Source organism: Lontra canadensis, unplaced genomic scaffold (assembly GCF_010015895.1).
Source record: "Lontra canadensis isolate GAN:19392208 unplaced genomic scaffold, GSC_riverotter_1.0 scaffold217, whole genome shotgun sequence".
Lineage (NCBI taxonomy): Eukaryota > Metazoa > Chordata > Mammalia > Carnivora > Mustelidae > Lontra > Lontra canadensis.
In genome coordinates, this window is record NW_022631211.1 from 473445 (window position 1) to 494353 (window position 20909).

At 42.4% G+C, this 20909-nt stretch overlaps 1 protein-coding gene across 2 annotated transcripts in view; it reads right to left on the reverse strand.

Moving 5' to 3' along the window:
- Positions 1 to 2506: 2506 nt before the first annotated feature.
- Positions 2507 to 20909, reverse strand: part of ITGAE (integrin subunit alpha E) — a 60343-nt gene continuing 41940 nt past the window's right edge. Inside the window, exons 21-31 of one of the 2 annotated variants that reach the window (XM_032849002.1) lie at positions 17849 to 17981; positions 16326 to 16424; positions 15720 to 15799; positions 14934 to 15011; positions 14395 to 14458; positions 14200 to 14307; positions 10836 to 10892; positions 10425 to 10520; positions 9203 to 9298; positions 4605 to 4718; positions 2507 to 2822 (exon numbers count right to left, since the gene is read on the reverse strand). In XM_032849002.1, coding sequence (XP_032704893.1) covers positions 2727 to 2822; positions 4605 to 4718; positions 9203 to 9298; positions 10425 to 10520; positions 10836 to 10892; positions 14200 to 14307; positions 14395 to 14458; positions 14934 to 15011; positions 15720 to 15799; positions 16326 to 16424; positions 17849 to 17981 — 1021 coding nt within the window. In that variant the 3' untranslated portion in view covers positions 2507 to 2726. Of the gene's footprint in view, positions 2823 to 4604; positions 4719 to 9202; positions 9299 to 10424; positions 10521 to 10835; positions 10893 to 11665; positions 11998 to 14199; positions 14308 to 14394; positions 14459 to 14933; positions 15012 to 15719; positions 15800 to 16325; positions 16425 to 17848; positions 17982 to 20909 lie in introns of those variants that run through there. The other variant, XM_032849003.1, reaches the window with a different exon arrangement.

Sequence of the window (20909 nt, forward strand, 5' to 3'; positions counted from 1 at the left end):
GGCACCTGGGTGGTTCAGTGGGTTAAGCCTCTGCCTTCCGCTCAGGTCATGATCTCAAGGTCCTGGGATCGAGCCCCGCATTAGGCCTAAACAGCAGGGAGCCTGCTTCCCACCCCCTCTCTCTGCCCGCCTCTCCGCCTGCTTGTGATCTCTGTCTGTCAAATAAATAAATAAAATTATATATATATATATATATATATATATATATATATATATATATATGAAGGAAGGAAGAGCTGTAGCACTGGAAAGAGAGAATGATATAATAAAGGGACTATAAATATGAAGGAATTCCTGAAAGAAGTGAAGCAGATGGAATCAAATCAACAGAAAAGTTGATCATGCCAAAGAGCCTAGTGATTTAACACAGGTAAAATAATAGGTTCCATGAGAAGTGGATGGGTTTTCCAACCAAGCCCCAGAAACTGCCCAAAGGCAGGATAGCAGGGAGTTGGGCCATGGGCAGGCTGTGAGGCAGGCAGTGGAGGTACACAGAGCAATCCCATTAACTTCTCAGAGCTCTACAACTTCTAGTCAAAGAAATAAGGGTGAAAAGAGTATAAATATAAAAAAGAATCCAAATCACCATTATTTCCGGATAGGATTTTCTCCTTTGAAAATCCAAGAGAATCAACTAAGAAGCTATTAAAAAACAAAGTTCAGGGGACACCTGGGTGGCTCAGTCAGTTAAGCATTTGCCTTCGACTCAGCGTCCTGGGATGGAGTTCCATATCAGGTTCCCTGCTTATCGAGGAGCCTGCGTCTCCTTCTGTCTGACGTTCCCCCTGCTTGTGCACGCTCTCTCTCTGACAAATAAATATCTTTTAAAAGATTTCATTGATTTATTTGAGAGAGACAGAGAGAGCTCGAGCATGAGCAGAGGGGTGGGGGAGAGGAAGAAGCAGACTCCCTGTTGAGCAGAAAGACTGATGTGGGACTTGATCCCAGAAACCTGGGATCGTGACCTGAGCCGAAGGCAGAGGCTTTAACACACTGAGCCACCCAGACGCCCTCATAGGAATATTTTTAAAAGAACAGCTAAAAATTTATTAACAGTGGTTGCATTTGGAAAGAAATTGGGGGTGGAGAGGAAAGGGAGACTTACTTTTCCTTTTTTAGACACCTTTGTGCTCTTTTGAATTTATCATTTGCATAATGCTAGAAAATGTTCCTTCAATTGTGGTACTGGTACAAGAACAAACAGATCAGTGAAACAAAATTAAATTTCCAAAATTTCTATGTATGTATATGAATTTCACAAGGAGTAACAGCAGAATTTCACATTATTAATGTCCATTTCAATAAATGACATAGGGACAAATATTATTCATTGGAAATAATATAATTAGACTCAAGGTCAACAACAAAACAGAAACCACTCTAGATATTTCAAGCAGAAAGGGATTTAATAGAGAGAGTTATGTTTCAAATTTGTCAGGAGGGCTAGAAAATAAAAACAGGAGAGTTGGTATCACCCAGAGGTCAGGAGTTGCAGGAAGCTGCCACCACTCCTGGAGTCCACAGCCAAAAGAAAGACTTCTCTATCTTTCCACCTTCCAGTCTTATGCAAGTGCCTCTCACTGCCAAAACCTAAACTAGAAACCCACCTGCAAGGGAGTCTGGGAAATGTTTAGTCTTTTAACCCCTGCGATATAGGAGTGTGGAAAAGCAAAGGAGTTGGAAAGTTAGTTATGCTTCTGGGAGAAAACAAACAAAATGAAAAATGAAAAAACAAAATCCAGTCCCTAATTCATACCTTATATACATATACATTTCAGAAAAAAAATAAAATTTAAAAGAAATAATGAAAGTATCTGAATTAAAGATAAGGATCACTTTGTACATTATATACTGATACACCATTTAATTTTTATGCGATAACTTTTATGATTCTTGAAAAGAAAGATTTCTCCACTGTAGGGTTAAGAGTAGGGAGATGAGTCAAGTTTTAACATAGGGCATAAAGAGAAAATAAGATACTAAGAACAAAGTCAGCCTGTAACAAGGCCCTAATCTGTGCTCCCAACTCCCAGTCCAGTTCCATCTCCTCCTGTGGAAGAGTGCTCTCTCCTAATGACGGTATTTACTGAGCAACAAAAGTCTCCTAAGCAATTCACTAAGCAGGAAGCTGGGTAAGGATTAGCACAGTGCATTATTTAAATAGATATACATACAACAGAAACGAAACTACAGAACAAAGTCTTGGTTTTCTCTTCGCCTCCCTAGTTCCTGTTTTGGTGACTTCTGTTTTCTACTTTTTACATTTGTTACAGGTGGTGAGTTTTCATGGCCTGATTTGAAATAATAGGCAACATCTTAGGATCTTGAAAATGCTAGACTAGCAAAAGCTTCTGACCACTGTCCCCCAAGATGTACTTTGTAAAAGACCACGTTGGGAAACATTAATAGAAATGCCAATTCTTAGGCAAATAAGGTTGGAAATTGCTGTACCTTCTCTTGGGGAAAAAATATCACAAAGTATATTTCTGTATTAAAGGCACTTCTGTAAAGAAAACAGTTTAATTTTATTTAATATTAGATATTTCCCAAGTTTATTTTCTGCAAAACATACAAGCACTTTTGGGACAATGTATGGTTAAAAAATAATATTCCTCAAACAATTTGTTAGATTCTACTCTAGATCATCCTTAAAAAAAAAAAAAAAAAAAAAAAAAAAGACACGAAGACTGGTTGATGTTCTCTCCCCAAAGATGAGGAAGCTGGTCCTAATTGTCTTCTGTGAGCAGATTTTCTGATTTCAGCTGAGTCTTCCTTGTGTTGTCCAAGTTCAGGTTTTGGTATTTTCTTTTAAAAAAGCCACACTAATAAATGAAACAAGATGGGATTGGGAGGGAGACAAACCATAAGTGACTCTTAATCTCACAAAACAAACTGAGGGTTGCTGGGGGGAGGGGGGTTGGGAAAAGGGGGGTGGGGTTATGGACATTGGGGAGGGTATGTGCTATGATGAGTGCTGTGAAGTGTGTAAACCTGGCGATTCACAGACCTATACCCCTGGGGATAAAAATATATTATATGTTTATAAAAAATTTTTAAAAAATTAAAAAATAATAAATAAATAAATAAGCCACACTAAAACAAACAAGGGGAAGTCCCATTACAGATCTAAGATACCCACTTGTTTTAGAAAACCATTATCTAGTTGTTGCCAAAATAGCTCCTATACTCCTCTGCTTTTTATGCCTCCTCTGAATCTCTCCCTGATTATCTTATCCTTCAGGATCTGGTTTTTTTAAATCAGGAACTATTATATTTTTAAAAATTTTTTTTAATTTAAATTCAGTTAACTAACATATAGTACATCATTAGTTTTTGATGTAGTGTTCAATGATTCATTAGGGGCATATAACACCCAGGGCTCATCACAGCAGGTCCCTTCCTTAATGCCCATGACCCAGTTACCCCATCCCCCCACCTCCTCCCTTCTGTGACCCTCAGTTTGTTTCCTGGAGTCAAGAGTCTCTCGTCATTTGTCTCCCTCTCTGATTTCTTCCCATTCACTTTTCCCTCCCTTCCCCTATGGTCCTCTGCACTATTCCTATGTTCCACATATGAGTGCAACCATACAATAACTACGTTTCTCTGACTGACTTATTTCACTTAGCATGACACCCTTCAGTTCTATCCACGTTGATGTAAATGATAGGTATTCATCCTTCCTGATGGCTGAATAATATTCCAGTGTACATATGGACCATATCCTCTTTATCCATTCATCTGCTGAAGGACATCTTGGCTCCTTCCACAGTTTAGCTCTTGTGGACCTTGCTGCTATGAACATTGGGATACATGTACCCCTTCTTTTCACTACATCTGTACAAGAGCCATCTTAAATGCTGCCTTTCCATAAGCCTTTTCTGGTGCTCATTCTCCAGTCAGAAGTGAAAAGTCACCTTCCTATTAAGTCCCCAAACTCCTTAACCTTTTTAACTTAACTAATTCTGCAAAGTATTATAGTTTGAGCTGTAATGCATCTTATTTATGTAAAAATATGCAGCCTACTATGGATAGTATGGCCTCCTACATCAAGAAACTCACAGTCTAGGAGCACTTGGCTGGCTTAGTGACTCTCGATCTCAGGGCTGTAAGTTTGAGCCTCATGCTGGGTGTAAAGATTGCTTAAAAATAAAAAAGTCTTAAAAAAAGAAACTTACAATCTAGTAGGAACAAAAATAATTACAATACAGTGTGATGACTACCACTTGGAAGGGTTTCCAGAAAACAGCTTGTTCACAGGAAAAGCATAGAACTCAGCTTAGAGACTGAGGAATCTCTGGGCTGAAATTTAAGGGAAGAATGTGAACAAGGTGGAAAAGTGGGGAAAGGCATTGGTGTGGAGGGATAGCAGTACGGATAGCAAGCACAGAAACACAAACTTACTTAGTTCCAGTGTTCAGAGGAAAAAGTGAGACTTAAGGGTGGAGAGGGGCAGAGGCCACAGAGTGAGGGCCGTGAAAGCAGCAAAACAGTTTGAACATTAAAACAGGGGAAGGAAAGTAAAGGATACAAATAGGGTAATGATCATCATATCTGTTTTAAGGAAATCCCTCTGTACTCTGATATTTCACATGAGTAGAACTGACCTGGAATAGGATGATTATAATCAGAGTCAAAGCCAGAAGGCCACAACCACTGCTTATAATAATGATAACAAAGACAGGCAGATAACGCTCCTCTTTCAGGAAGATGACAGTGATCTGAAACAAGACAAGGAGATCATCCAATAAGTCTGCTAAAGGAGATGAAGAAAAAATTCTACATGTTATTTTAAGGAACGAAATAGGAGAACTTGGCAACATTCTGTATATTGACCGAGGCTGAAAGTAAAACAAAAAGCTAAACATTTCTTGATTGCATCATCTAAAATTATCTAATGCGACTTCCAGTTTCTGATCCTGCATGTAGAGTACATGATGGTCACCACTCCATACTAACAAGTACAAAGCTGAACAGACTGAAAAATCAATAACTCTTGAGTTTCTAAGAGAGGGAAGACACTTGGCAAACTGCTGCCTCTAAGACCGGTGAGGGAGAAAGACAAATATAGGGAGCAGAGTCTTCCCAGTGCTCGTGTTAGAAAACCTGATCTATAATCAATGAATTATAAGAAGCTCAATATTGACAACTCTCAGAGTTAAAAACCCAAGGGAACCCAGTCATAATGGAGCCCCCACAATACTATAAGGTTTTCTTCCAGGAGCTTTACTATGTTTCTACAGTAAATATTGGAGAAAAATCCCTTTGTGCTTCTGGCAAGGGGAGAGGAAAAGGAACCATTTTGAAATAGGCCAGAGCACTCTGACTGGCCTACCCTCAGGAGAAACTAGTTAATTAGAGCCTAACCTGCTAAGGTATTACCAGGGCCTAACTGACCTGGGGTAAGGGAAATATCCAACTCAAGCCCATTCTAGGGATCCTGTCCCATCTAAGGGGGTTGAAAAAAAATGAGAAATACTTGTCAAGTTCACAGCCCAGAGGCATAGGCTCTCTAAAAGACTGAAACCTAATCATAGGATAGTAGATGACATCCCCTCCCCACACCTCACCACATTACTAAAGACCTATTTACAGCAGTTCTTTTCACCTGGTATATCATGTCCAGCTATCAAGAAAAAATTATCAGGAAAAAAAAAAAGAAAAGAAAAAAACTATAAAACATACAAAAAACACAATTTGAAGACACAAAGCAAGCATCAAAACCAGACAGAGAAAGGATATTTGAATTATCGGACCTGAAATTTAAAACAACTATGATTAATATGGTAAGGGCTCTAATGGATAAAGTAGACCACATCTAAGAACAAAGACAAAGAACAGAGAGGTAATTAAGCAGCGATGGAAAGAACAAGACAGACAGACAGACAGAAAGAAAGAAGGAAAGAAAAGAACCAAAAGATATGCTAGAGATTAAAAAAAAAAAAACCACTGTAAGAGAAATGATGAATGCCTTTGATGAGCTCATTAGTAGACTGGCATGGCTGACGAAAGAATCTCTGAACTAGATACACGAAAAGAATCCATGAAAAGCAAAGAGAACAAAAACTGGATGGAAAAAACACACCAACAACAGCACAATAAAATTATCTAAGGAACAAAATATTTCCAATTATTTTGGTCTGTCAGGAGATCTGTTAAGGATTCTTTGATAGTTTAACAGAAGTCTCAGTGAATTACAATCTCTAGGTTTTAGAGAACACTGAAAGATAGAAAATCAGTTCTACATCCAGCTATGCCACTCTGTGTCCTTGAGCCCCAAGCTCCTTTTCAAAATGATGACTGATTTCAAATAATCTCTATGTCCTTTTCAACTCTGTTCTGACAGCTCTTTTGACCTTGCACAAATCCCACATGAAATATATCACAAAGATACTGGTCTGCTCATCACCAAACTAAAGTGTATGTTACCTCAAAGACATGATAATAAATGCAAAATGGCACCCATGTACACTCCAGCTGACCCTTCGACAACACGGGTTTGAACTGTATAGGTCTGCTTATCTGCAGATTTTCTTGGATAAACACAGTACTGTAAATGTATCTTTTATGATTTTCTTAACATTTTCTTTTCTCTAGCTTACTTTATTATAAGATTAGAGTATTTAATATAATAAGGGTTCTGGTTCACAGTATCCTATTAGTAAAGTTCTGGGGGAGTCAAAAGTTATACATGGGTTTTTGACTACATGGGGAGTTGACACCACTAACCCTCTTGTTGTTCAAGAGTCAGATGTACTTACAGAGTTCTTCTATCAGAAGCCAACTCCAGCATTGTTGTCTAAAGGCTGTCTTAATTTTAGGAGTCTAAGCCCTCTTCTCACTAACAGGACTCAGCTGGAAAGCTCAGGGGACACTGCTTCCCAAGTGAGACTCAGTTATTACCTTCCCATGGCCAGAGCTTCCCAGGACTTAAGTGGGGCCAGAGGGCCACCAAGACTTCTCTGCCTGCCCAAAACACTGAGCTCCTTTCATGCACATGTTTAGGCACCAAGGTCAGGAGGCCTTTGGAGATCATTTCTATATGAGTTGGAAAGGTGGACAAATTTACCTTTAATATTTTTTTTATTTCTGTGCATGTTCAAGTATGCACTTATGCAAGCAGGGAAAGGCAGAGGAAGAGGGAGAGCACAGAGACTGATGAGGGGCTCCATCCCTTGACCCTGAGATCATGACCTGAGCTGAAACCAAGAGCTGAATGCTCAACTAACTCAACCACTCAGGCACCCCTGAACAAATTCACCTTTAAGGTCTCTTCCAATTAAGTTATTAATGCCGGTTACTTGCTATAGTTGACCCTCCAGGTAACTATTTAATTCACATGTAGCTGAGGTTAACAGGAGTAAGTTCTGGGCTTTGCGGATAGGGAGGGAGCAAAACAACAGAGAGAGAGGAAGAAAAAGAAGAAAGCTGGTTTTTCTTCTATGGAAGAGTGAAGTGGAGGGTAGTGGGGAAGGACTTGAGAATCTGGGTTTAGGAAAGTAATTAAACAAGTCCCAAGGTCATAGTGATGTAACAGGACAGATTTCAGTAGAAGAAATGGTCCTCTTTCTCAAAGTCTCTTCCCCCTTTCCTCTTCTAAACCCACAAGTTCCAAATTTGACATAAAGCTACCCTGGTTAAGATGGAGAGAGAAACAGGACACAGAATACTAGTGCTTGTAGTCAAACACTGATGGTGGCCTACCCAACAACCATTCTCTCCTTTTAATTTCCATTCAGAAATCATGACTGGTCTAAGCTAATCATGACAGAGCTATTCCCCTTTGCCAGTGATTGACATGAGAGCCAGTTCTCACTGAAAAGATGTAAAGAGATAGCTGCTGGGAGTTTTTAGGAAAATTTCCCTCCCTAAAAAGGGAAGACACACTTAGAAAAATTCCTTTTGCATCTATTGATCTCTTGCTTCCTATTTTGTATCCTGCCATATGAAGAAACAGCACTGGGAAAGGTGGCATCTTTGTGCAGGCTACAAGGGAAGGCGGCACCAACACAGATGGTAGGGCACAAGATCCAAAGGAGCCAGGTCCTTGACCAGACAAATAACAGATGCCTTTATGGTACATTAGTGGAAGTCTTCCCTTACTTGCAGATGAAATGCACTTGGAAAACCTATTTATACTCATAGGTTCATGCTACTTATTTGCTTATTATCAGGAACAACTTAATACTTTGCTTAGCGTGCTGAATTTAAAGGAAGGAAAATAATTATTGGGAATCTATGTACAGAAATAAATGCATCACTAAGAGAGGGAAATAAATTATTTATAAATATGTGCATATACAAAACTGTTAATCGTAACACTCTTTATGAAGAAATTGGGGACATGGGGCAGGTGAGGAACCATTATTTTTCATTTGATATTTTTCTGTAAGGCTTAGATTTTCTTGCTGTTCTTTTTTTTTTTTTTTTTTTTTTAACTGGGCAGTGGGATAATGGAGCAATTCCTATAATTTTCTGTATTAGAAATACTTAAAAATAAAAAGGAAATGTTATTTCTGACATGTCTGGAGAATTGTTCCTTTCTCATCCTCCAGAAAAGAAATCAGAGGATCTAATATTTAGAAATATTCCAGCCAGTGACCCAGTGTCACTCTCTTGACATTCCCTCCAGTAATGATCATGCCTGACCAACGAGCCCATAGGTGGATTATCTCTCAAGTTAGTCACTGCTGCCAGCTGACAATTAACCACATCTAGTTTAAGTGTCAACAAGATTATTTAGCCCATAGATCACAGACATTAGTTTGACTTGTTGCACTTTTGCAAAAGAAATCCCAAGAGTCCTACCATTTAATTTAAAATTTATAAAGGAATTACACATTCCTGAGTAACTGGTTAATATAAACACTGACACTGTACACTAGGAAGACTGTCAATGTATACAAAAGATAATAATTTCTCACTTAGCATATTTTAAAGATACATTTTTCAAATCAAAGTATACATAGCTGTTGATTACAGCCTGGTTATTTCGGTTAGTCCTCTTATTCAATTCCCATTTCAAAGATGGAAACACTGAGGCAGAAGCTGACTAATTCAAGGTTCCAGAGGCAGATGGCAGTAGATTCAAAATCAGAGGTGGCAAGACTGAAAACAGGAAGAGCTGCCTGTACAGAGACCCTAAGGCTAGGCATAGTTTTCCCCAGAACACTGCTCAGAAAACCAGAAAATAGCCAGGGATTACCTCAGTTCTGTGGTTCTCTGCTTTCAGCCCCTCATATAGAGATTTGTCAAAATAGATTTCACCAAGGATCTGCAGTTCATTTACACCTTTTGGTAACTGTAAGATAGAGGGTAGATAAAAACATATTTTAGACATAGACTTACTGTTTTGAACGGTATCTTTTCTTTTAAACGTGCTCCTTCTCCTGTATCCCCTTGTCTGGTTAGCTGTCTTGGCAATCACAAAGTTACCAAAGCAAGAAACCTACAGTCATTCTCCAATTTCTTTTCCTATACACTTTACCTCATGTCACAGCCTCACTCACCAGCCCCAATTCAGTTCTTGACAATTCTTTTTTTTTTTCTTTCCTCACTTCTGTCTCTTTTCTCCATTCTTCATTGTTATTCCTTCAGTTCAGATATCATCATTCTTACCTGGATCACTGTGAGAAGTTAAACTTCATCCTAATGCCCACTTTAGAATGAGTGACCAGGAAATTCCTCTCTAAGAAGGTAACATCGGAGCTAAATATAAGAAACCATGCACATGAAGATACAGGGGGAAGAACAGTGGGAGAAGGGAGAGCAGAGGCAAAGATCCTGTGGCCAGAATAATATTGGAGAAACAGAAAGGACAGACTAGCTGGAGTATACGAAGTGGGAAAGAGCCGAGTACTAGGAGATAAAGTTGAAGAAGCAGAGACTAGATCATGCAGTGCCTTGCAGGCCATTGAAAAAGTATGTGTTTTACTCGGGGTGCATTCAAATGTCACTTTTTTCTTTTCAGAGCCATGGCACAATGTTTACTTTAAAATAGCTGTTATGTGAAGAAAGATTTGTAGACGGCATGGCAAGAGCAGAGACAGGAGGAAAAGACAGCTTACTGAAACGGCCTGGCAAGAGATGGTGTCCTGAACTACAACAGTAGCAGTGGAGATGGAAAGAAGTGAATGGATTTATAACATATTTTGGAAGTGGAATGATGGAGCTTGAGGCTGGAATAGATGTGGGGATGTAGGAAAGGAAGAAGTCACAAGTATCTCCTCTGTTAAGTAACTACAGTCACTTACCCTAGTATATTACCCCCAAGTAATTGTGTAAAGAACAGATTGGGGCAAAAAGTGAATCAAGACACCTGTTTTGGCCACGTTACATTTGAGATGCTATTAACTTTTCTCGGACAGGGAGCCGATGCACATGAGCAGCAGAACAATCAGATCTGAAGCATTCACCATCTCAAGTACCTGCTGAGATTGATTCAAGGAGAGCTCTGCAGCCACCGTTACATTTTCTTTATTTGAAGTGATGGTGCAGTTCACTGAATACCATTGGTCCACATACTGAAAAGGAAACTCTGATTACAGTTAGCACTATCCCCTTTTGAGTGAAAAGGCAGAAAACTTAACACTTAGTACGCAGAGCACGTTCAAGTTCCAGAATAGAGGGTGCGAACAGGTTCAGCGCTCACCTTGGCTCAAGCAAAGCCCCAACCGTGGCTGACCTGACCCAGAGAAGAGGCTAAGAAGAGCCTGGAGGCCACCCTGCATTCGCTTTCAGCAGTGAACGCCAGCAGCAGCAGCAGCAGCCCCGCGCCGCTCACGTCACCCGCTCCAAGCCCTCCTCCCTCCCTAAGCCCTCGGGACGGCCGCGCTCACCCAAACGGGGTCTTTCCCACATTCTTTCTCCAGACTGTAGTTGCACTTAGTGTTGGCCTGAAACGAGAGCCATGACAGTACGGACAAGAGGACCACAAACTGCCAGTCACCCACCCTCTCCCACCTCCCGCGGGACCCTTTGTGATGCGCATGTCCACGGCCGGACGCTAGGACCCAGCAGTCAGGCCCGCCCGTGTGTCTGTCTTAAGGAAATCTCGCGGTGTTTGCATTTGAATCTCCGGGCGGGTGCCGACCATGGCGGCGTCACGCCAGCGACTCGGGAATCGCCTCTTCCGAACGTACGGGGCTGTGGGCGGCGGGAGGCCGCGGCTGCGGCCGGACCGGGCAGTCGCGCAGTGGTTCCCGCCGCAAGACCGGAAGCGTTTTTTCAGCAGCAGCAGCAGCAGCAGTAGTAGCAGCGACGCTAGCAGCGGCGGCCCCTCGGGGTCTATCGCTTCCGACGATCCCGACGACCCTGACTTCCTCGGCGCTCCGGTAGGTCAGCGGCGGAGGCGCCCTGGCGGTCAAGCCTCCAAGGACTGGCCGAGTCTGATCGAGACTCCACGACGCCTGAGGCTGCGAGCTCGGCCTCCGCAAAAGTGCAGCACCCCCTGCGGCCCGCTTGGACCACCGCCCTTCCCTAACGGCAACCGAGGCCGCCTCAGCCCGGACCTCAGTACGTGCAACCAGCCCGTGGACGGCGGCGAGCTGGGCACCAGTGCCTCCCTGTTCAGCAGTCTGGCCTGTCCCGGCCCCGGCCCCTCCGCCTCCGCCTCTCTGGATGCTGCCTCCGAAGTTCCGAGCGGCTTCTACCTCCCAGCAGCCTCCCCGGACCCAACATCCCTCCATGGCTTCCAGGAGGCAGCAACGGGAGGAAGCAGGTTCACCAGACTGGCCCACCAAGCCCATGCCAGCCTCAGGTCAGCTCTCTTTAGTCTTATGGACTCTGGAAACCCTGAAGATTCTGAGTTTGGGGCAGATGGGAAGAATATGAGGGAGTCTTGCTGTGAAAGGGAATGGGCTGGGAAGAGGTTGGAGAGGCCAGGTTTATCAAGCATTGGTAAGAAGAGGGCCACAGACCAGGACTCCTGTCAAGAGACTGGGTCTCAAGGGGCTGCCCAGATGGACGAGGAGGCAGATGGTTGCAAGGGCTGTGTTGTACCTGGGGAAATCAACAGGTTTGAGAGAACTGGGCCTAGGCGAAAAAGGAAACTTCAGGAAACAGTAGAAACCTCCCTTCTCCATTATCACCAGTTTAAGAGGAGCCAAAAGATGGAAAAAGACTCATTCCTCACCCAGGACCTGACTCATTTACAGAATGCCTGCTCTTGGACCAAAGCCAGGGCTTCCTTCAGTTTCCACAAGAAGAAGATGGTGACTGCTGTGTCAGAAGTTTGCAGCAGCCACACCATTGCCAGTTCTCTCTCTGAGTCCCTCATATCCGAATATTCAAACCCTCCTGTTATGAACAGAACAAATAGTGCTCTGTCTCCTTGGCACTGCTCTTCCATGTATTTGCTAACCCCCTTAAAGACACTACATGTCACAGACAAAAAGGCATGTGATGCTGAGAAAGTTTATGGGGAATGCAATCAGGAAGGTCCTATCCCCTTTAGCTATTGCCTTTCCACAGAAAAATTGGAGTGCTGTCAGAAGATTGGGGAAGGAGTGTTTGGAGAAGTGTTTCAAACAGTTGTTAATAACACACCTGTTGCCCTAAAAATCATTGCTATTGAAGGACAAGATTTAGTCAATGGAGCCCATCAAAAAACTTTTGAGGAAATTCTGCCAGAGATAATCATCTCCAAAGAGTTGAGCCTCTTGTCTGATGAGGTATGCAACCGTACGGAAGGCTTTATTGGTTTGAACTCAGTGCACTGTGTTCAAGGATCTTACCCTCCCTTGCTTCTCAGAGCCTGGGACCATTATAACTCAACTAAAGGGTCTGCAAATGACCGGCCTGACTTTTTTGAGGAAGACCAGCTCTTCATTGTACTGGAATTTGAGTTTGGAGGTACTGACTTAGAGCAAATGAGAACGAAGTTGTCCTCCATGGCTACTGCAAAGAGCATCCTACACCAGATCACAGCATCCCTCGCGGTGGCAGAGGCATCACTGCACTTTGAGCACCGAGACTTACATTGGGGGAACGTGCTCTTAAAGAAAACCAGCCTCAAAGAGCTCCACTACACCCTCAATGGGAAGACAAGCACTATCCCCACCCGTGGAGTGCAAGTCAATATCATTGACTACACACTGTCACGGTTGGAGCGGGATGGGATTGTGGTGTTCTGTGACATTTCCATGGATGAGGACCTATTTACAGGTGAAGGTGACTACCAGTTTGAGATCTATAGGCTAATGAGGAAGGAGAACAACAACTGCTGGGGTGAATATCACCCTTACAGTAATGTCCTCTGGCTCCATTACCTAACAGATAAGATTCTGAAACAGATGACCTTCAAGATTAAATGTAACACCCCTGCCATGAAACAAATGAAGAGAAAGATCCAGCATTTTTATAGGACAATGCTGAACTTCAGTTCTGCCACTGACTTGCTTTGCCAGCACAGTCTATTTAAATAAGCCAAAGATGCCTTCCTGGCCCAAACTGAGAGGACACTGGTCTTAAAGCCCCTGATGCTATTTTCAATCTCCATCCCCAGAGCAGGGTGGAATTCCCATTCTAAATGTTTCTAGAAATTAACAAGTGTTCTTTAAAAATAAACTATACCTGGGAACAAATGATTATAATTTATAAGCCCTCTTTCTGTCAACAGACTCCATTCTGTAAATGCCTTTCCATATATTCATTTTTGAACCTTGACATTTCATAAACCCTGAGCAAAAAAAAAATTCAGGAAAGCCAAAGGCCTCAACTTTCACAGTGATCAGAGCCTGTGGCTGTGGGTATCATAAGGGAAGTCAACTGAGAGCAGAGGGGCTGTAGCAAAGCAAAGACAGGGACAGACTGGAGGGAGGAAAGATGGTAAATTTATAGGGAGAAGGGCAAGAAATACCTGTTTATCAAACTTATTTGTCAATTACAAAGAAGCAGAATTTATCAGTTTTTCAAAGGGAAAATAAATATATCAATGGGTATTAAAAAGGTTTGAATTTTTGCTTATTTTTCATCAAGGGAAAGAAAACTGAAATGTTGTTTTAAGAACCGAATGGTTGCTATTTCTTGTGAACATGACTGGTAATTTACTCCTAATGTGTTCCTAAGTTAACTAAACTTGTTTTTACTCCTTTCCTAAGAATTCTAGTTTTATACCTTTAAGAATCCACAGTCACTCTGGAAAAAGATGTGATTGTGATAAAAAAACAAAAGGAAAAAAAAAAAAAAAAAACTTCTAAGTACCTGAATCTTTGTCAGGTTTTTCACTCTTATAAACTGGAGACCTTGTAATTTGATTGGAACACAAATTTGCAGCTGGAATACAGCTCGGAAGAGATTTTCCCCATGTATCTACAAAATAAAATCAGAGAATGGGAAATCAAAACTGGTGTTGTTTTGCCACCTGTAACTTTGCAATAATAAGCATTAAGCACTTACATTGAAGAGGAATTCTTTGTAGACAGAAAGCCCCTGGCTTGTGTTCATGTACATCACTGAAGGTCTGCAAATGAGAGGATATTTGTTAGGCCTCAAGGCCCCTTTCTTTCAAATGAGCTTGAATGCTACCAGTCAGATACACTAGGACAGAGGGCACCATATCCTTAAGAAGAATCAAAGCTGAATATCAAAATGTAAAGTGGTGGTAGGGCAGTTCAGGTAGAAATATTTGAATTCTGTATATTTGGGCTGGTTCTGTGTCTAATTGTTAATCCTTGGTGGCCTTCTCGCCTTCCTTCTTTCCCAATCCCACAGCGCCTCTCTTCCCTCCTTAGTATTACGTCAGTAATCTTTAATATTAAGACCAGTTAGTACTGCTCCTCCTTTGATTACTACCATAGGGTTTCTAGGGCCAAACTTCATCCCTTAGCGATCAGTGGGAGCCTGGATTTTAAGCAGCCTCCTGTCCGAGATGGGGAATGCTCACATCCACCCTGACCACCTGAAGCTGCAGGTGTTGGCCCCTTGGAAGTACTTACTTCGGAAGAACTGCGATGAAGGCATGCTTGAATTGAAGGCTGTGGCTCTGTTTGACTGAAGAATTTCTGTCATTGAAACTAGGAAATAAGAGTCAGTTCACAGCTCACCCACTTTGTACACAGCTGCTTATATACCTTGGCTTCTCGGGTCAGGGAGAGTCAGATAAGAAAAGATGCTTGAAGATAAGTAATTAAAGTGCAGAAGACTTGCTAGAAGACCAATAGTTGCAGAAACATTGGTTTAAAAAGAGTTTCTCAACCTTGACAATAATGACATTTTGGGCCAAATAATTTTTTGTGAGAGACCATCTTGTATACTTTATGATGTTTAGCAGCATCCCTGGCCTCTATCCACTAGATACCAGAAGCATTCCCGCACCCTACAAGTTGAAAACAAAAATGTTTTCAGGCATTGCCCCTGATGGACAGAATCATTCCTGTTTGAGAACCCTTTCCCACCACTATACCCATACCCTACCCCCAAAACAGAAGTTTCGCAGATGATAGGGCTTCTCCAAGTGAAATGACAGGAATAGAACCTCTGTCCAAGTCTCATTTACTAGGTTATACCATAGTTTTGCTTTGTGTGTCAATAAAAGGACATTTTAAACAACTCTGATAACAAGAAGTGAAAACCAAGTCACTGCAGCAGCACAGATTCCTTCCATGGGTTCACTGAGGCTCTTCCTGGGCAGTGACAGAGCCACAGCTCTTAACACATGCACATGGGAGGGAGAATTTTCCAGGGCCACAGCCTAGGCCTGCAGGGACATAGGGCCCACTTACTTGGTGACTGTCACAGTGATATCGGCTGTCCTGTTTGGAAAAGCATTCTCCTCTAGCTGCCAAACTACTGAAAAGTTTGCCTATTTAAAAAGAGGAAAAAAGGTCACTTGATTCCTCTCTACCACTCACAATTCAAACTGCTTCCTACTAACTAAACTGACCTGGATAGAATTCATATGCCTCACATTTTTTAGCACAGCATGCCTCCACATCTATTATTACACATAAGCATCACAATGTCAATATGGAGTAAGCAGGGCAGACAGCATTATTCCTCTTTCACAGTTGAGGAAACCAGAGCACAGCACAAAGATCATCAGTGGCAGATGAGGGACTCACTCACCACTAGTAACTTTGGGCCTGCTGCTTTTCCCATACTACTCCCAACTTCACTCTGCTGTATGGGGCTGAGTCAACAGTTTGTGGCTGTATCCCCCAGCCCACCACTCCTTACTTTGAAAGCAAACTTGGCAGCTCTAAGCTCTGCTGTGGACTGATTGCAATAAAGGGAAATGTGGAGACCACTGCTAAGATTCAAATGACACTGGGATGTAGGAGACACTACCTCCAAGGCAGTGAGAAGAGTCAGACAACCCAAACACTCACAGATGACCTCTTGAGTACAGGGTGACCAATCTTGCAGTTCATGGCCAGCTCAGAAGCATTTGGCTTAGGGTCATCACAGTGAATGTCTGGAGAAGGAGGCTGTTAACACAGAGAAGACACTGTTCTTAAAGAGCAAGAAAAGAAGCAGTTTCCTGATACCAATTCAACAAACATTCACTGATTTTCTACATGCCAGACATCTGCCAGCAGCCTTGGGACACTAATCAGACTTAGTCTCTGTCTTCCTCCCAAGCTGGGCAGAAGGGATCAATAGGCTGTTGAGGAATTTAAATACAAGGCTCAAGTGGTTCTGTGGAAGGTACAAGGAAAGACAGTATTGCAAGAGGTAAAATCCAACTAGGAGGAATCTGTAAAATCTTCAGGGTTAGGAGACATTTGAGCTGGGCAAATGTCTGGGATGACATTTGGGATGTCATACTGGGATGGGCTGGAAGGCTAGCATGAGCCCCCACACTGCCACACAGCCTTTCTTAACCAGGGCTCTCACCTGGACCACTGAATACGGAAGGTGATTTCAGTGACACTTTTCTTAATTCTCCCAAGGATAGTGCAGCACTGATTCCACTTGAGAAGCTTATGAGATAATTTCATTATTTTCATATAATAGATGCTGTCCTAGCCCAAATAGCCCAAGACCCTAGGGACAAATCTGTAACCTGACAAAGCCAGGTTTACTGACTCCTTACCATGAGAAAACTGCACTGTGGTGTCTCACCAAACAAAAGCCAAGACAGTTATTAAGGGATGGTGGGGAAGAGTGGAGTTCAGGTAATGTAGAAGTAAAGCAGAGTTTTGGTGGGCTCTAAGTAAAGCAGGGTTGTGTATCAAAGGGTCCATCAACATCAGGTCTGGACCCAGGGACCCATTCCTTTGGAAACTCTTAGGGAGTTGTAAAGTTGTGTCCAGAAATGCTGTATCTGAAACTCTGTACCCCAGATGGAAAATAAGACTGCTTCTTTTCAAAGTGACTTATATTCTCTACTCAAGTGAAATGGTTTCATCATTATAGATAGAACTTTAAGCAGCAAAGTTTTCTGATTGCCTATGATTTTCGAGAAGATTTCTCAGTGTTACAGTACTTCACAGTATCACAGTACCTCGCAGCTGCAGGATGTCCTTGGGAGAAACACTATTTCCTGTTTTCTCGCAGCCAGCTTCCAGGCTGTGACCCCAGGCTCATGAGTGAAAAAGGCAGATTCTTACTTTCCCAGTGCAGGCTCATGTGTTAGAGATTTTATTTCCCTCTCAGAACCCTGGTTAAGAAAGGCTGCAGGCAAGAAAGTGACTGCAGAACAGCCACACTGAAGGTTCTGGAGGCAGAGAACAGCGTGATTGGACTCACAGCACAGGGTGTAGTGGTTTGGAGGGGATTCGTCTCATTAATAATTATTTATTGCATGGATCAGGATGAGACTGGAGGCAGGGAGACCAGTTAGGAGGTTTTCCATAAAAAAGCAGGCATACAGGGAGGGAAAGCCATGTGTGGCATATGACTCTGTTACCTTTTGTATCCTCTTAAACTGGAGGTTTCTGGGGTAATTCAAATTCATGGTCGTCATGTAGGAATCTTCCCCAGAGTTAGTTAGGTTAATGTTCATAGTCAGCTCCTTTGTGAGACCAACCACCAATTCTTGCCTGCACCGGGTAGGCAAATAGAAACAAGTTACCAGTTTATTTAATCTTTAAGAATGACAAGCAGTACAATAGTACATTCTTAACTAACTCCTTAAATTGCCTAAAGGATACATTTAGCCTAGATTTTCTTCCGCTCAACATAAGCTAATGCCTGGACCGCCATACCCACCTCAGTTGGCGTGTGAGATGATGATAATGGCTACCATGTTGATTACTATGTGGCAGGGACTGTGCTATATGCTTCACAATTAATCCTCACAATAACCCTATAAAATAGTATGGTTACTCTCCATTTCATAGAAAAGGACAGAAGCCAAGAGAGTCTAACTAATTTGCCTCAGGTCAAGCATTCTCAAAAGAGGGTTGGGAAAATTATATTTAAATCCTCTTTCTACTACCAAATCACTGCAACCCTAGGCAAGATACTTCATTCTCCCAAGTTCATACATTTCACATATAGTTATGGAGTACTTTCTCTGTGCCAGATATTCTGCTCAATACCAGAGATTGAGCTGCTTGAAGTGTCTGAGATGGATACTGTCCCTGCCTCTTTCTTGGCCTCAGTTTCCCATTTGCAAACTCATTCAGGCCCTTCCAGTTTAAAGACTGGTTTAAAAGAGTTTTCAGACTGGAGAAGAGAAGACTGGGGGATTTGTGAGAGCTTCTTTCAGTCTGCTGAGGTGCTGTGGGGCCCCAGAGTATAAAACCACTAGCCACAATCAAGATCTACAGAAAAACATATTAACAATAGAAAAGAAAATCTCCTAACCATCCGAAATGTTCAAAAACAGGATAGGAAGCTCTGGGAAGCAATGTGACATGTGTTTTGTTGTTATCTTGCTTTTGTTTTAGCACAGCAGAGAAGAGAATAGATTCATCAGTGGGAGAGAGGGGGCAGAGATAGCTAGAGCCTGCTGTATGTGGAAATCCAATTGAGAGATGGCAAATGCCTGTGTAACACAGTAGTAGTGGTGATAGAAACAAGGGATTGAAGCCAGATACAGTAAGGCCACACTTGCAACCAGAGCAACAGAGAGAATGATCAAGGATAAGTCCTGAATGGATGACGAAGTGGTGCTCTTCATGAAGGAGACCAGAGTGCCACCACCAGGGTGGCAGTTGACCAGATGAGTTCAGTTAGGGGTATAATGAGAAGTGCCTATGGCGTAACAAGGTTAGTTGTTGAAACATCAGTTGGATATACTGTTCTAGAGCCCAGGAGAGGGCTCTGGGAGCCACTGGAATATTTCACAGGGGTTCTTAACCGGAGGACCATGGATAGTTTTGGAAAGCCCCAAATGCAAACACTTATGTATGCACATGTGATCTTTTAGGGAATAGGGTCTGTAGTTTTTCTTAGGTTCTTTAGGAGACCTATATCCAGAAAAAGGTGGAAAACACTGAATTGTTTGGATGCTAAGGATTAGACTCAATAATGCTTTTGAAAAAAGGAAGAGACTGATTACTATTTACACTAGAGGGCGATGTGGGGCTAGTTGTGTGTGCTACATAACAACAAGGAGTTGGGTGGGAGGGAATTTCTCGGCTGTAATTAATTCCTGTTGGAAACAGCTGCATCTGATTATTAGGCTGAATTCCAAAGCACTCAAAAGTCTTCAAGTGGATCCTCAGTAATTGAGATAGGCTAAGCCATCCACAAGTCCTACAAATGTCTACAAAAAAGGCTTACTAGGACTTAGGCAACGGTGTTCTTCCCCACAGATGCCTACCCTGGCCAACAGGCCATCAGTACCATGTTCCATATACAGCACTAATAGCCAGGGTGGGTATTTTAAGACCATCACATGTCCAAAGCCAAACTCCTTATCTCTTCCTCTCCGCCCTGCCTTCCAAGATCATTCTTCTAAAGGCTTCCTACCCCAATTCAGTTCTTGGCATTGCCATTATTCTGGAGTTCAGTGTGATCCAACAGAACTTTTGCAAGAATGGAAATAGCCTGTATCTGTGCTACTGAAGATAACCAGCCACATGTGGATGTAGAGCCTTGAAATGTGCCTAGTTCAACTGAGGAACTAAAATTTTAATTATACTTAATTTTCATTAAATAGCCAAATGTGACTAATAGTTACTGTACTGGACTGCAAAGTTCTAGATGCTCAGGATGAAATGAAGGAAGCTGCCATAGACCCTTCTCTTTCTCTCACTCCCCACATCTAATCCATCAACAAATCCTGTGAGCTCTAACTTCAAAATATAACCACCTTCAACTGCTACAACTGTGGACAAGTCACCATCACTTTGCACCTGAATTCTAATAGATCCTTACTATCTCCCTGCTTCCATCTTTGTTCCTATAGTCTACAACACAGCAGCAAGAATGAGCCTGTTAAAATGCGAGATTCTGTCATTCCTCTGGCTTACCAGTCCACAGTAAAAGCCTTTATGCAGGGCCTCAGAAACCGTCAATAACCATTCTCCCTGCCCCGGCTTTACCCCTCCCTTCTTCACTCTACTTCAACCACACGGGTGTCCTGGCCATTCCTCCACCCACAAGCCATGCTCCCATCTCAGGGCATTTGCTCCCATCTCTTTCTGCAGACACCCACCTAGTTCATCCCTCAGCCTCCTCCTGTGTGTACCAAAACATCAGCTCAGTGAGCCCTTTTCTGACCATTCTAAAACTGTAACCCGGGCACCTGGCTGGCTCAGTGGGTTAAGCCTCTGCCTTCTGCTCAGGTCATGATCCCAGGGTCCTGGGATCGAGCCCCACATCTGGCTCTCTGCTCAGCGGGGAGCCTTCCCTTTCTCTCTCTCTCTGCCTGCCTCTCTGCCTACTTGTGATCTCTCTCTGTCAAATAAATAAATAAAATCTTTAAAAAAAATAAAAATAAATAAAACTGCAACCCACCCCTACCCAGCACTTTCTCCCACCTTCCCTGCCTTTTCTTCATAGTGTACTATGTATAT